Here is a 17,090-nt window from a genome sequence, read left to right on the forward strand (position 1 = left end):
AATTGACGCTAGGTGTGAGTGTGGCTGTTGTATATCTTTGTGTGCCCTGTGATTGGCTGGCAACCAATTCAGGGTGTCCCCCATCTCGTGCCCGAAGACAGCTGAGATAGGCTCCAGCACCCACCGCGACCCTGAGGAATAAGCCGTACGGAAACTGAATGGATGGACAATAAATAAGATCAGATTCATATACATGTTTTGGTTTTAGTCTAAACTAAAGAAATCAACCACAAATTACCTGTAATATGAAAGAAAGTTGGGCCTATGTTCATTTGGGTGTCTTTTCTGGCTGCAAAAAAATTAGCATTTTACCGACAAATGTTAAGTTTAGTTCTGTTACTGCACATGTTTCGAAGTCACGGCCCAGGGGCCAAATCTGGCCCGCCACCTAATTATTTCGGCCCGCGAAAGTAATTTAACTTTTTCATTCCATGATGCTTGCTAAAATCCTAACCAAAATTTCAAATTTTTGGATGTAAATCACAATAACAGTCATTATTCTTGACATCAGATTTGAAAAGTAGTCATTAATTTTTGGTGCGCTCTATATGTAATATGTGGCGGGGATTAAACATTCTAATGGCTTCCCCAAATTCATATCGGCCCTCGAGAGGAAACCATAACTGCAATGTGGCCCGTGGCAAAAAATGACTGACACCCCTGTGTTACAGTATGAGGTTTCACAAAAGGCAAAAGATAGAAACAAAAGCACTCAGATTTGAGATGAATGAGATTGAATTTTTTGGGCAGGAGAGATTTGGAGATTTTCGACGCTCTTGGGTTTGGAAAAAAAAGCTGTTTAAATGTCTGCTGGATTTGGTGCGCATGGATCGGTAGCGCCTGCTTGAGGGGAGTCGCTGGAAAAGGTGGTGGGCAGGGTGCGGTGGGTCCAGTAGGATTTTCCACGCCCGAATTTCTTTCGAAGATATCACAAAAATCTCCAAAACAGCTGGTAATATGTGGACATCTTGCGATTTATGAGTTGTTTGTTACATGCTCAACGCATGACCAAAAAAAAAAAAAAAAAAAAAAAACGACACACAAATCCAGATAAATGGCAAACTAGTGAGTAATACACAACATGGGAAACTAAACAAAAAGTCCAATTTCCATACCTGTCAACCTGCGAGACACTGTGACCTTACTAACGGCTCCATTTTTCCTTCCTGAAAAAAGATCCCATACGCGAGTGTGAACAAATTTTCACGTCAACAAATACTTTTAACAAGTTACAACATATTTCTAGCGATAATCACGCTGCACTAGTATCATAAAAAATGCAAAGAGGCACTATACAGATTTATTTGTTGGAGAGCATTGTGGCTTTTTTTTTGCTGTGGATAAATTCAGTTTGTCCACAGCAAAAAAATAATACGATTTATAATGTTTATTAAAAAAACATGAAGGATATTAGGGCAAAAAAACAGTAAAATGTTTAATTTAACTGATTTCAAAATAAAATTCCACTTGGCCGGAACTTGTTGGAACTTTTGTTTCTTCTCGTGACCTTTCGCACGGACTTGTTTTCTCGGTGGTCAACTTCGCTTTTTACGAGTAGCAATATTTGTTATAATTAACATGACTGCTAATATTTAATGACAAAAATGGAATAAAAAAAAAATCTCGAAATTATATTTAACAATTTTTGTGTTTCCCGGACAAACTTTCTTGTATGCCGTACATCAGTGTTTGAAATAACGTCTGCCCGGAGGCCCGGTGCGTACAACTTTTAGGTTGGGCATACAACTTTCAAAACGTTTCGGCCCGGTTGGCCGACAACTTCTTCAAGAAAAAAAAAAAGATTTTTTTTCGAATCAAACGTTTGTTTTATTCAATAAAGCAAAATCTATATGCACATTGCCAAACAAACGTTCGTTTGGCAATTTGCATACTCAGCACGGCAGCCAATCAGAAGCCTGTTTCGTGCTTTGGACTATACCGTGACTGTAACGTGTACTTGAGAGTTTTGAAAGGCGCTTCGAAAGAGCAGTCCACGTGCCTTTTAGCAGACAACATAACGCAAACTTTGCATTTTGCACCGTGACGACAACTGGAGCAAAATCTTCAGCAAGGGATATCTACCATAAATTAAGAAAGGGAGCATTTGTGGTAAGTACTTCCTGAATTAAAAATCCTTTATACTTCGCAAGAATGTTTTTTTTTTTGCAATTAGTCATCTTATTGTGTTCCAAGTTGTGAAAAATGGGGCAGGCAACTTTGTGGCCGGGCAGGCAACTTTTCAGAGTTGTCTGCCCAGGTGCCCGCTAACTTTTTGTCATGAGTTTCAGACACTGCGTACATGTCCAAAAATGTGCAGAAATCGTACAGAATACGGAAAAATACGGACGGTTAACAGGTAAGAATTTCCCATTCTGTGGTCATCACAAAAAAAAAAAAACAATGCAAAGAAAACAAACACATTTTGGGAGATTCCACAAGTGTAAAGTGACAAGTATAAGACATTATCAACAATGCTTTGCATAATACATTTCCTAGGACACCTTTATTTTAGAGATATGGCATTACGGCATACTGGGAGGCCTAATGAAAGGTAGATGGATGTGAGGTATTTTTTACTGCTGTAGTAAATAGCATTGTGTTGTGTATGTGGGGGCGGGGGAGCTTTGGTTCCTGCCTGTTTCCCATTTTTCCTCAATCACAACGACGTCTCTTCCACTTTCAGCCTGCGTGCCCTTACACCCCCGCAGCCTCGTCTAATTGGCCCGCCAGATCATTGCCACATGCATCTGCTGAATGGTGTGTGTGTATATTTTAAGACCATATAAAGGGGTCAAGGAGACATCCAGGCTCAAAATCAGACCCCCAGATTGAATATCAGATTACGAGATTACTTGATGTGTTCCATATGAGCTTTTATAAATCGGTTGTGTTCCTCCCACCCGCCTTTAGACACACGGTGAAATATAACAAACACACACTCGGGTGGAGGAATGAGCTCATGCTTGGTTCTGTTTAAGTAGCCGTTCCCCCCCCCCTCACATCAGCCGACTTTTTGTCCCCCGAGCGTAACGGGGTTGGGATATTTAGATGTGATTTGACATCATCGACGACACCCAAAAGATAAGAGGTCAATTCCATAGGGGGTAGCAGTGAAGGCATTGTGAGCCGCTGTTAGAAGATGAGGTGGAGAAGAGAAATAGACAGGGTATGCCGCAAGATGCAAAACGGACAGACAAAAGAATCACAAGGCCAAATTCTATTTTGCTGGAGATGAAGCAAACAAATGTTCATGGACTGTTGACACCAAGATTCATTTCTACCAGTTAAAAGTATAGAGGAAAAAAAGATCTGCTTGTGAGCCAAAACGCACACCAAATGAAGTTCAGTGTAATCAACGGGGTCATCGGTTTGAAGCATATTTTGCACTTAAAGGACAACCGACACTATTTTTTTTGTTTCCTATATCTGACATCAGAAAAAAACGTTTTATAGCATCTAAAATACCCAAAACACACACAGCCTTGCTCCAAAGAGTTCAGATTTGGAGAAGATACTCATTCACTTAACTCATTCACTGCCAGGGTTTTTGTAATTTTCACTCAAATTGCAGGCCCCACAGAATATTGAGTTTTAGGACTACATAAACATTCAATGCAGCGTAAGAAACCTTAGACGCTCTTCTTTCATCAGAAAAAAAAGACATAAAGGACAACCAACACCAATTTTTTGTTTCCTAACTGACATCAGAAAAATGTTTTATAGCATCTAAAATACCCAAAATACGCAGGCTGATATTTTTAGTCAAATGCAAAACACCAATAAAAATGACTTAAAGGTTCCAAAAACTGCCACAAAATGACATCGGAATTGGGGATTTTTCAGAAAGTCCCGCCCCCAGTTCGTGACGTCACGCCAGGATGTCTTGCCTTGCTCAAGAATCAAAACAATGGGCTCACGGAGTTCAGATTCGGAGAAGATGATTTCTTGTTACTCATCCAGTTAAGAATACAATTCAAATAGTTCTGAAGTGGAAAGCATACATGTTTGCAATCGATTAAAGAAGTCCTTCCGTATCAATTCGAGCCGTCTGGACTCCAATGTAGCGGGCAGAAAATGCACAACATTCGCACTAGCTGTGTTGGAAATGGGCTGATTTGTCCGCTGGGAATTTGTGTTAACTTACACCTTCTTTATGCGTGTTACCGCAATTGGCTACAACACACAACGATGCACCATCGCGTTATTTATGTAGTTTTCCTTTCAATTTCGCCATCATTTCAGTCGAAAAAAAGAACCCAAAATGAACCCAAAAAAGCCCCTAAAATGCATTGTGTATCGCTTTGTCTTGTCAGGAGCGTTCCCTCCGTGACGTCATGACAGGCATCGTCATCAACTCAAAAACAAGACTTCATGAATATTCATCGCGAGTCTTAAAAAGTAAAATATAGCAATGTGAGGTGGAATCTTTGTAAAATACGCTCAGTAGAAATCATTTGAGGTGATTTTACAAATTATGGACGCTCGTGACTAGCCAATCAGTTTGCGAAAACTCTGACGTTTCCAGTGGGCCTTGAGTTGCCAACTTGAACTCTGATTGATAAAGCAATGGTTTCATTGACACCTATTTTATCATAATAATAATAATAGATTTCCTTTCTAAGCGCATTTCAAAACTCTCAAGGTCACTTTACAATCACAGGATACGTTTTTCAGTGGGTGAGAAGCGGCAGCCACACATGCCAGCATTCACTCAACCCGGAAGTTAATAGATAGAAAGCTAGCTAGCCAGCTAGTAGACAGCTAATAGATAGCCAACAGATAGCTAGCCACATACATAGCTCCATAGCTGACAGCTAGCTAGCTAGTTAACTAATACACTGAATGTCACTATTAAATACAGGTAGAAAGCCAGTAGATAGCTAATAGATAACAAACAGATAGCTGGCTAGATAACTAGCCACCTAGATAGCTCTATAGCTAATAGCTAGCTAGCTAGCTTCGGGGCCTGTAGAACTGATTGTGAAGGCGTCCAGGTAGATTTCTAACCATGGTAACAAATCAGAATCAGAAAGCCTTTAATTGTCCCACAACGGGGAAATTTGATGGCTGAAATGTGATTGGTTAAATGCTGAAATATGAAAACACACATCTGGAAGCAGCAAGTGAAAAGCAATGAAAGGAAGTTCACTGACGAAGCTTTTCGGATGAGGAGCGAAACGTCCGACACATTGAAAGAAGTACAGATGACGGCTGAACAAACCTTTTTATCAATGAAAGGAAGCTGAAAGACAATTTGAAATTATTTAATAAGAATTCATGGACAAAATGTCTGTGATTCAGATATTTTTAGGCCAGCAGAGAAGGCCTTGCAGGCCCTGACGGCCCACCACTGCTAAAAAGCAACATTTTTTGAGGATGTATTATTAAGAACCACCTGTACGTGTCCAATTAGCCTCAGTTAGCTGCTTCTCAGGGGGGGGCTTTTGTGCTCCCCGACAAAGCTCCTTCCCGCGTTTCCCAGTTACTCACGGCAACCGGCTGTCAATCACGTGTGATTGACACACAGACACTTTTCATATATTGGTAAAAGCACGAGACCAGACAAAAGGGGGGTGTATGGCTTTGTGACTCGGAAGGAGGTACAAGTCTTGACATGTAGCATTCAATCGGCTTTTATTGACTTTGCTCTCTAATCGCCATTCAAGTCGCTGTCATTTGTGTGTTCCTGTTCAGTGTTCAACATGACAAATTTGAATCTGCTCTGACTTTTTTTTAAGCTTTTGATTTCTCACTTTGGTTCGGGATGGCGTCTAAACTCCATAAAAGGAACAAAAGCTAGCGTTTTAATGAACTCGATGACAACGCTCCAGGGTGGTTACACTCAAAGTTTGACTTTTTTTATAAAGCAAGTGAATGCTTCTATACTACCATCGCAACCACGTCAATGAACAAAAGCAACTTTACACCCAAAAAATACAAACTTTTGTTTGAAAAATACTGCAGTACAGATGGAGGTGGACCAAATTCCTAATTTCCTCATGGGCACCATTTTTGAACTTGTTGCATGGCTAGCGACTTTTGTTCAAACGTTAGATTGAGATGTCTGGACGCAAGTGGTTGGATAATAGGGGGCAGCCGTTTGGTGAATAATGAAGAGAGCTTAAAGGACAACCGACACCATTTTTTTGTTTCCTAACTGACATCAGAAAAACGTTTTATAGCATCTAAAATACCCAAAACACGCAGGCTGATATTTTTAGTCAAATGCAAAACACCAATAAAAATGACTTAAAGTGTCTAAAAAGTACTTCAATTTGAAACCCGAAGTGGCCAGTTTCAGAAGGTCCCGCCCCCTTGTTTGTGACATCACGCCAGGACCTCTTGCTTTGCTCTCGAATCAAAACAATGGCTTCAGATTCAGAGAATATGCTTTCTTGTTACTCATCCAGTTATGAATATTATTCAAATAGTTCTGAAGAGGAAAGCATACATGTTTGCAATAATTTAAAGAAGTCCTTCTGTCTCATTTTGAGGCATCTGGACTCCGATGTAGCACCCATAAAATGCACAAGATGGCGTCCAAGCTCCGTTGGAAATGGGCTGATTTGTCAGCTGGGAATTTGTGTCAGCTAGTCTCAAATAGTAGTCTGGGTGCAACACACAACGATTCACCATCGCATTTATGATGTGTTGTCCTTCTAATTTCGCCATCAACACGGATCAACATGAAGTTTTCAGACCAAACAAAGTACCCAAAATGCATTGTGTGTCGCTTTCTCGGTCAGGGCGTTCCACACGTGACGTCACGTCAGGCCTCGTCATCAACTCGAAAACAAGACTTCCTGAATATTCAGCGCGAATCTTAAAAGGTAAAATATAGGTATATGCCGTGGAATCTTTGTAAAATACGCTCAGTAGAAGTCATTGGAAGTGATTTTACAAATTATGGACACAACTTGTCCAGAGGCGTCAGTTGTCCTTTAAGTGCTTGGTTCAAGCTGTTTAGTGAATGGAAAATGAAAAAAAAAAAAAAAAGGAAAATGTCAAATATTGTATTTAACCTTGAAATTTGGTCAGTACTGTTTGGACAGTCTACGGCTGGATGGATGGATGCATGGCTTGAGGCATCCTGGAGCGTCAGCACAGAGCGCAGATGCGTATGTGGAACTGTTGCGGCTTGGAATTGAAGCGGATTTAGGTGGGACAGGAGATGTGAGACAATCTCTTTTCGTCAATGGATGCAACAGCTTCGTGTTGGCTTTCACCATTTAGCTTGTAGCAGACGTGCACATTTCAACATGATGTCCCTAATCCACTGTTGAAAAGGATGCTTTGATCATCTCTTCTTTCATCTAGAACTGCTTCAAACAACAAAGAGGGTGAAGAAAGCGCTTAAAATTGAAATTGTGTCACATTATTTGTTATTTAGTTTTTTTTTACTTCAAGATGGCACAGTGAGAGTGCTTGCCTTTCCAGCAGGTCCTGTATTTTATTTTTAAAATTTTGTTTTATACTTTCTTTCCTTTCATTACTTTACTGATGTGAAATGTATATTTCTCCACTGCCAGACTAGTAAAGGCTAATCCAATCCAATCCGTAAGCAACTACATGGCAAAAGTCCGTTATCTTAATGCTAACAATAATACAGAACGCCATCAAGATCGAATGAAACGAGCATCGCAAAATATGAAGACAGACCATTGTCATATATTCTTTATCCTCTGCATCAATTCGATAACTTGTTTACTATGCGGGTCTGTATATAAATTTCTGCATGGACTATAGTTCCCGTGGTGACCAAATATGTATTGATCGCAGAAAACATTCTGTTAATTTATTTTGAGGTGTATATTTATAACTACAAAAATGTCATTTCTTTGGTTACCTATTCATGGCAGCGATGTACATTGACAGGCGGAACAGAAAAAAAAAACATAAAAATAATGTTCTGCTTTGAAGTATTTTTTTTATTGTCAGCATTAAGTGATTGAAAAGTCATTTCATTCATTAACCTTTATTTTTTTTGATCGGATGAGTCATTGGTTGTTGGAATTTTATACTGCCAAATCTCGCGATCTGCATCATGCCTTCAATTAAACTGGGGAAGATTTCACAATGAGTATTTTTTCTAATATTTTGATATTTTGGTTAGCATGTGGGTTTTAAGTGGCTTGGCCAAATAAAGTTTTGTTAAACACTAAATGTCTTGTAAGGACTTCCAATTGGGGATCATTCAAATTTGTCAAAATATCCAGTCCAAAAAGTCCAGGAATTTTTACAAAATGCCACACGGTTTCATTTTGTGCGCAACACTCCTCAATTATTTTTTTGTTTGTGGTCCTGTTACACCAGGAATCACCAACTCACTTCATGTTGATCAGTAAAAACATTTGCGTGTTATGATGTTGGAACCTCAAAAATAAATAGAACATCACAAGGAACATTTTCGTCTGCAGGCTCAGCACTTCCCCCCCCCCAACCACAGGCCGAGGAAGAAACTTAACCGTCACTCCATAATTACGTAAAGAGTGATTTAGGAGCTTCAGACCGAAGAAAATGTACACTGCTATCGGGGATAATTTTCGACTCTGAATGAGATAAGCGCTTAAAACTGCGGCGATCAATCAGTCCAATATGGACGCGCAATCTCTCTTTTTTTATTGCTCACCACGCCGCAGACGTCAGTAGCAAAATTACCCGTCACGCAGAACCATCTTGTGGAGCGTGGGCGTCTCGGTCAGCTTGAGTCAGGACGTTTAACAGTTGTCGCGTGGAAACCGCATGCTGAGAGCAGTTTTCTGTGGTGAAAATAAATAAATAAATAAATAAATAAATAAATAAATAAATAAAAGCAAGAAGAGGGACGGCCTGCATTTAACTTAAATCTGCCTTTGCCTGCAGGGCTTTAAAACCACACGATCAGTGATGACGCCCTTAGTTGTCCTCAAACATGAAATTGTGGAGTTTATTTCAATATGTTTTTATGCCATTGCGAAATGTTTCTAAGAGACATACTGTACAATTATCCTTGGCAATCTTCGTGAGGGTTTGCCATGTTTTTCTGGCCTGTTTGCAACTGGCCCCATGCAAAGTGACCCCCTTTGTCCTCTTCTTTGCCACGTTGACCTTCATTGGTTTAGATAAAGAAAGGGGTGGTCATCTTATCAAGCGGCCTCAGTTATTACCCCCAAAATGTTTTGATTGAAAAAAAAAATAGTCATTTGAGGATTTTTTTAAGAAAAAAATTACATTTCAAGGGGAAAAAAGTGATCATGAAATAAAAAAATGAATTAAAAAGTTCTTGAGAAAAAGCTATACTTTTGAAGACTTTTTTTCAATGAAGTACAGTCAAACCTCGGTTTTCAAACATCTCAGTTCTTGTCCAATTTGGTTTTCAACCACATATTTTGGGGGTTTTATGCCTGAAAGGCGTTTATAAATTAAATGGATTATGATTAATATTATTACAATTTTTTTATTTTAATTTTTATTATTATTATTATCCTCCGCTTCCTTATATGTCACTTCTTAATATGTCACCCCGTGTCATGCCTTCTCATTATGACTGACGCATTTTAATTGTTGAATAACGTTTTTTTTTTAAACTCATTCACTACCATTCACAAATTTATTCGGGAATTGAAAAAGGGAATAAAATTGTGTCTGAAAAGTGGTTCTTTTTTTGCCATTTTGAACTTCTGTGAAGAAAAAAAAGCTTGACAGTGAGCCTTCAAAGATCAATGAATTTGATTCCCCATTACACGAAGGCAGCACTACCTGTGTTTTTGTGGGTTTTCTCCAGGTTTGGGTTCTACCGATATTTCAACAATATGCACAATCGGTTCACTGCAATTGCTAAATTGGGCAAGTGTGAATGGTCGTTTATAAAATGGGGGAAATGTTTTTTTTATGAAATGGGGGAACAAAAATGTATCATGGTTCAGCTCATACTTGCTCACTCACTACCAAGGACAAGCGCTACAAAAAAAAGACTTTACATGAGAGTGAAATGTCTACCTTGTGTTCTTCACTTCAGCTAAACATTTTCTTGAATTTGGAAAAGAAGCCCCCCTCCTCCTCTTTTTTCGTCTTGCGTCGGTCCCCTGCATCTGCTGAACTGCTGGCCCTCTCACCCGAAACTGACGCTGTGCCGCCCCCTGCTGATGATTCATGACATTACTCATTCAAAAGAACAATAAATCTTTCCCTTTTATTAGTCAGCCGAACTGAAATGGAGCTGTTTTCTACTGAGAAAAACAAAAAAGGGGAAACAAGTCGAGTTTAATCACCCCGGCACCCAAATTCCAAGGTTTAACGCATCACAAAATATTATCCAAAATGATTTCGTCCCCCATGGCGCAATGCATACCGGGTGACAGATTGACGCCATTAACGGTTCCAGGAACATCGGTCTCCTCCTCGGCGTAACTGAGTAGAAGAGAACGCTGCCTCCGCGTCAACTTCCTGCAGAGACAAAACAACCAAAAAAATGAATGACGTGCATGAAAGAGACTTGCATTCCCCCAAAAAATTATTTAAAGTGGCTTCTATACAAATACAGTAAAGTCTCGTTATATCGATATCGGATATATCGATAGTCCCGGTTATATCGATACTATTTCTATGCACGGCCGGAGAAAATTACATGCAAACAGGGTCGGATATATCGATAGTACCGGTTATATCTATATTTTTTCGGACTCCCTTGACTATCGATATAACGAGACTTTACTGTATTGATTTTTAGATTACTTGTCCAATCACATTAAATATGAAATTAAACGATCAATATATTTATTTATCTTGAAAATCTCCGAACGAGCCATTTTGATTCTTACAATTTGGCTCGTCATGATTCGTGCAATTGACACAATATATTCCTAACACATTTTGACCTGGAGGCTATTGAAGGTGAAGAACTCGAGCCACTTTCGAGCTATGACCAGTAGTTCTGAAATGCAAAGTCAAAAGGTAAGCTAAGCAGCACACACTTTCTGATTTTTTTCATTCTGTGACGCCTGGCCAGCTTTTTAAAAAAATATTATTTATTATTAGATTATCTTCCCACCTCCAAATCCCATCTCAAAACCCATCTTTTTAAAATCACATTCTTTGTATAGTTTTATCTAGTTATTTTTAATTATATCTGTGGTTTTATTTATGTCCCTGCTTTATTGAAAAGTGTCCTTGAGAGATTTGAAAGGCGCTGATAACTAAAATGTATTACTATTATTATTCTTATTATTATTTTCGACCGCTGTCAAGTCTCTTACTTGGGCACGCCGATCTTAACGTGCGCGTAGTGATCGCCGTAGCTGTAGCTGTTCATCCTACGAATGCCTTTCCCCTGCAGCCGAATCACCTGATCTGCTTGACATCCGGCGGGAATCTGCAAACGTGGCGGCAAGCACGTTAGCTTCGGAATAAACGGTCGCAATTTTAACGGCGCGCTCAACAATCTGGACTTTCTAACCATCTCACCACAATGCTGATGGTTTCGTAGAGGCCTTGCGCCGTGGCGGTGCCACCCAGGATAGCTTGCGCCACAGAGATCAGCACGTCCGAGTGGATGTCGATTCCGTTGCGCCTGAACACGGGGCTCGCCTGGACCTGTGTGAGTGGTGGGTCATTTGATCATCCATCAAAAACAAGGGAAAAGATATCCACCGTGTTAGCGAATTGAAAAGACTCACCCGAAATGTAATGAGGATTTCTTTGTTGCCGACTGACATCCGCACGGTCTGCCCGTGTTCAACTCCTGTAGACAATTGCCATCCTCACTCGCAACGTCACAATATTGGATTTTGCGGTACATCATGAGAAACAAAATGTGGAATAGTGCTCATAATGGACACCGCCATATCTAGGTAATACTGTATTCTTTTGTGAATACATTGTTCTTTTTTTAAAATCATGATTTTAATGAGCAACAATAATTTTGTCACGTGTCGGATGTGTACATTTATTTGTAATGTAGGATGAAGAAATATCGCCTGGTCATTTTTGTGTCTTGTTTGAACTAGTCACTTACATCAGTGATTGCCATTCCCGAAGCGTGACGTAGAGTGCCATTCCCAAATTTGATTACTTCATTTAACAACACTGTCAAGCAATCTATTTTTTTTAATATCACATTAAAAATGCAACCTTTCTCCCAATACCCAGTTAAGGTCACGTGTCACTTCCTTAATTGTAATTAATTTACTTTTATTTAATTTTTATACATTTGTTATTTCATTTTTATATTATTTTATTTATTTCATTGTAATTGTATTTTTATTTTATTGTAATGTTATTTTAATTTCATTTTTATTTCTATTTTGATTTCTATTTTAATGTTATTTATTATGAATGTTGCTGTGCCGATTACCATTTTGTGTTTGGGAGCCTTTTACTGAGCGAGTTGCTTGTTCTGTAGCCACAAAGGGGCATATGTCTTCTTGCGCCGATCCCAAGCCCGGATAAATACCGAGGGTTGTGTCAGGAAGGGCATCCGACGTAAAAGCTGGGCCAAAACAAACATGCGGATCAAACCTCTTAAGATGGAGGCCGCTGATTTGCTGTGGCGGCCCCTTGAAGGGAAAAGCCGAAAGGAAAATAATAAGATTTTTATTTCATTTGAATTGTATTTTTATTTTATTTCTATTTTTATTTTAGTATTATTCTGTTTTATTTTATTTATGTATGTTTTTTTTATTTATTTATCTATTTTATTTCAAATTTCATTGTATTTTTATTTCTATTTCAGTTTCATTTTATTTCTCTTATTTTTATCTAATTTTTATTGTATTATTTTATTTTGTTTTATTTCATTTTTATTTCTCTAAAATTATTCTCAACTGATTATTTTTTTTTTTTTTTAATTCTGTCTCATTCGCTTCTGATTGATTTGATTCATGGTGTGTGTCACTTGAATCAAATGATGCAAATCTAATGCTCATTCGGTGATATTTCAGAATGGACACCCACCAGCCGGAACAGGCACCGCGATCGTCTGCCTCTTCTTACTCTGACCCGAACCTCGGCACAGAGCGCAGGGGGTGTTTACGATGGAGCCTTTGCCGCCGCAGCGTCGACACGCGCTTCGCATCATGAAAGGGCCCGTATGCAGTGACTCCTGTGGAAAAGAAAACGCAGACATGAATGACTTTAAACACAAAAAAAAAAAAAAATCGGGGAGAGTTGTGACTCACCATGCCGGTGCCATTGCAGTAGTGACAGTGCAATACTTTGGTACCCGGTTCGTTGCCCCTCCCGTTGCACCTCGGGCAGGCGTCCTCGACGTTAACTGACAGCTGCTTGTCAGCGCCCTTCGCCGCCTCGGCAAACGTCAGCTCCATCACAAACTAGTGACGTGCGGGAGAAATGCATCAAGTGCCAAGTGATCGTCTGTTGTGAATTGTAGAGGACCCTTAATAATAATAATATTAACGGATTTTCTGGTGTATAAGGTGCACTGGAGTACAACAATAATAATAATAATAATAATAATAATAATAATAATAATAATAATAATAATAGTAACGATAGCAACAACAACAACAACAACAACAATAATAATAATAATAATAATAATAATAATAATAATAAATTTCATTTATAAGCGCCTTTCAAAACTCTCAAGGACACTTTATAATGTGCAGTGAATGGTCTATTTTCAAACTTTTTCCATATATGAGGCGCATCGGACTAGAAGGCACACCTTCAATGACTGAAAAAAGTTTTCCAAATATAATATATAAATGTATAAAGGATTTTCAAATATAAAGCACATCACATTATACGGTGCTACGGTAGATGCTGGGGCTATGCAATACTTCTTCTGGGGAGGGTCAGTGGCTACTGACAGTAGTTGTGGCTCACTATAACTTCACGTATAAGGCACAGAGTCATCGTTTGAAGAAAATCAAGGCCTTTTGCCTTATACACCTGAAAATACGGTAATAATCCCACCCGCTATAAAAATACGATTTCTGATTTCAAATATTTTTTTTCCTCTTCGGGTACACAAAAATGTACAAATAATTACATTACTGAAAAACGTCAGTGAAAACGGTGGCCCTGGTAGACGAGAGGTTAGCACGCTGACTTCACAGTGCAGAGGTCGTGAGTTCAAAACCCAACTGAAGCTAAAAAGTATGATTGACTACAACTGGCCATTTTTTTCCACATTTAACTATTTTTTTTACATCAATCACTATTTAACTATGAAAGACCTTGTTATCTCTTACCTCCGGGCGGTGCTCAAATATGTTGTTGATGTCTTGGAAGCCACCGGCGAAATCCCCAAAGATCTTTCTGAAGAGCTCCTCGGGGTCAACATTGGCGCTGCCGGCTCTGTAGTACTGCTGCTGGCCCGCCCGGCTGGCGTTGAAGCCGGCTGAGCCGTATGTGTCGTACTGCTTCCTTTTCACTTCATCGCTTAAAACCTTTGATGCAGCAAATAGGTGGGGAAATAACAAAAGGTGTTTGACTTCATTTCAATAATTGGGTGGTTCCATGAAATGTGTGTTTTATCACCAGAATAAGTCTAATCCAGATTTCACAAATAAACAAAGTAATATGTCCCAACTCTGTGTCGTACTCACTATCCCCCTCCACTCCATTCTGCTTTATTTGTATCTGCAAAAGAGGCTGATGCAAAAGTCGGTGAGTGTATGTTACCAGTCGCTACCTCGTAAGCTTCAGCCAGTTGAGCAAACTTCTCTTTCGCCTCCGGGTCATCTGGGTTGGTGTCAGGGTGGTACTTCTTTGCTAACTTTAAACAAAAGGTACTCAGATTAGACTGTTCGACAGACTTCTGTGATGGAATTACTGTCCTTTAATGAGGTGAACAACAATGGGGGTTATCTCACCTCATAGTATGCCTTTTTTATGTCCCTTTGTGAGGCTGTGCGGGCAACACCCAGCACGGCATACATGTCTTGCTTGTTCGCACATTTCGTGCTGGTGCGGAACCATCGATCTGGGATAACGTGAGGACAATGCAAGACTGCGAATGGGACAACACAATTGCACTTGTCACCTAGGTTCAACTGATATTAGGTTTACAAGAGTGGGCACAAAATTATGGTTCAAGATTTACAAATTGACCTTTCTTTCTCCTATGGGGGCCTTCTCTTGCTATCCAATTAAAAACTCACCTTTCGGTTTTGGTGGTCTTTCTGTAAATGACTCAATTGCAATGAGATGACTCAAAAGCCTCGTCTCAATGGTAATGGGTGTCAAGGAACTTGCAAGAAATACACCTCGACGGAAAGACTAGTGTTTTAGGTCGATTAAGAGCCAGATGTAACCTGGGTCGTTAGGAGGGATTAACGAAGAGAACATGCGCGCCTCAAATATTCCATTTTCTCCAATTGGCAGTTACGGTAACACGACTGATACTACCAAATGTGCGCTATTGTAAATGCAAATGTGATGAGTGAATTTTAATTTAGTTCGGTGCTCATAAACTGCCAAATTAATGCAGCTATGTCTGTGAATACGACTACGTAACTAAACTGGTAAACCATGACATCATACAGTTGTGACTTAACACCGGTTTATTCCCATTTATCACACATTATAGCCTTTAATGGGCTTTTTTGACTCGCATTTAAGATGTTTTGCTCACGTCAAGCGGACTCACCTGTCAGTCGGCTCAATGTCGCCGCATTTTTGTGGCTCCACGAGCTCGGGTAAGTCGTCAAACTTCCCCGGTGTGCGACTGGGGCCGTGGCCGAAAAACACACATTTCGGGCGAATACAAAATGTAAATGAGCGCGGCAGAGTTTGGAAATTAACGACGTGACGAAACAGCGCGGAGTAAGCCGGGTCACTGAGGACGCCATTTTGAAGTCGTCACTTCCTGTTCCGCAACGCTGTGGTTTTAGTGCCATACCTACATTTAAACGGCAGGTGTCGCCCCCAATCTGTTGTTCATCAAGAAGGAAATGTAGATTAAAAAAGGGGAATATTGAACAACTGGGTCATTTATCAAGTAATGAAAGACAATATCTGGTTCTCATACCAAGCCATCTCCACGGCAATCTCCTCGTTATATTTGGAAGATACACAGGAAGCTGATGTCAGACATAACACATCAGATTTCTGTTTGTTGCTTGTTGTAACAACAGACAAGGCATCCAAAGATTCCTACATTTGACTCATAAGACACTAAGTCTTATGAGTCAAATACTTATCTTGAGCTCATTTCTTTGTTTTCTAATCTCCCCAGCTATGGAAATAGATGCTCTGAGGTCAAGCCATCAGATCAGTGGGAGGTGAGGCAAGAGGGGTGCTGTCATGTCTTTGCTTGCTTGACCTTCTTGATGCCTCTGCAGCTTTAACCTGACAGCACACATACACACCATAATGTAAAAAAATACATAAATAAATACATAAACAAAAAAACAAACAAGCGCAGGCGCACGCACGCACGCGCGCACGCACATACACACACACACACACACACACACACACACACACACACACACACACACACACACACACACACACACACACACACACACACACACACACACACACACACACATACACTGCCGGCAGCCTCGCAGGTGCTGGTCGTTATAATCAATGACACTTAAAAGGACACCTGGCACGATCATCCGGTGCCGATTCATTGTTTGTTTGCTGCTTGTTTGCTGCATGCATCGTGTACGTGTTTGTTTAACCTTGGCGGACTTTTACACTTGGTCTTCTTTTGCTACTTTGTATTTTTTCCATTCAGATCATTTTGATGTTTCACATTTTGTTACTGCTGACCTTTATTTTAATACAATTTGTCAAACAACCTCCTGCTCCCTCCTGCCTGCTTTTTGGGATCCGAACCCGCCATCACCACCTTGCAAACCGTGACAGCTGAGCGGCGTACGGGTGTATCGCTCTCTTCGTGACCAACTGTTGTCGCTTGCGGACATGCTGCGTTTTGCTCTCGCGTTTAATATAGGTGTACGAAGAGTTTTAGCCCCTCATCATGCCTCCAAAGAAAGTAAGTGCTGCTACAAGTGAAAAAAGAAAAGTAGTGCGTACAACTATTGCATTTAAGAAAGGAACAATCGCAAAATATGAAGGAGGTGTGCGAGTGTCTGATCTGGCTAGGGCAGGGGTGCTCGCACTTTTTTCAG

General features: G+C 40.0%; 1 protein-coding gene across 2 annotated transcripts; it reads right to left on the reverse strand.

Annotated features, from left to right (window-relative positions):
- Positions 1 to 4,802: 4,802 nt before the first annotated feature.
- LOC148892374 (dnaJ homolog subfamily A member 3, mitochondrial-like) lies at positions 4,803 to 15,849 on the reverse strand. Of its 2 annotated transcripts, none has more exons than XM_089005902.1 (12): positions 15,593 to 15,849; positions 14,817 to 14,953; positions 14,636 to 14,719; positions 14,193 to 14,390; positions 13,155 to 13,307; positions 12,931 to 13,078; positions 11,655 to 11,719; positions 11,443 to 11,571; positions 11,235 to 11,350; positions 10,331 to 10,425; positions 9,979 to 10,118; positions 4,803 to 8,759 (listed from the first exon to the last, which is right to left on the reverse strand). In XM_089005902.1, exons 1-11 carry the CDS (start codon positions 15,840 to 15,842, stop codon positions 9,994 to 9,996), a joined length of 1,500 nt encoding a protein of 499 aa, XP_088862028.1. In that variant the 5' UTR covers positions 15,843 to 15,849; the 3' UTR covers positions 4,803 to 8,759; positions 9,979 to 9,993. The 2 variants fall into 2 exon arrangements, with proteins under 2 accessions (XP_088862028.1, XP_088862027.1); XM_089005901.1 differs by having other exon boundaries at positions 4,805 to 8,759; positions 9,979 to 10,121; positions 15,593 to 15,847.
- Between the last annotated feature and the right edge of the window lie 1,241 nt (positions 15,850 to 17,090).

The sequence above is a fragment of the Hippocampus bargibanti genome, linkage group LG10, assembly GCF_051943395.1.
Source record: "Hippocampus bargibanti isolate YZ-2025 linkage group LG10, ASM5194339v1, whole genome shotgun sequence".
Taxonomy (NCBI): domain Eukaryota; kingdom Metazoa; phylum Chordata; class Actinopteri; order Syngnathiformes; family Syngnathidae; genus Hippocampus; species Hippocampus bargibanti.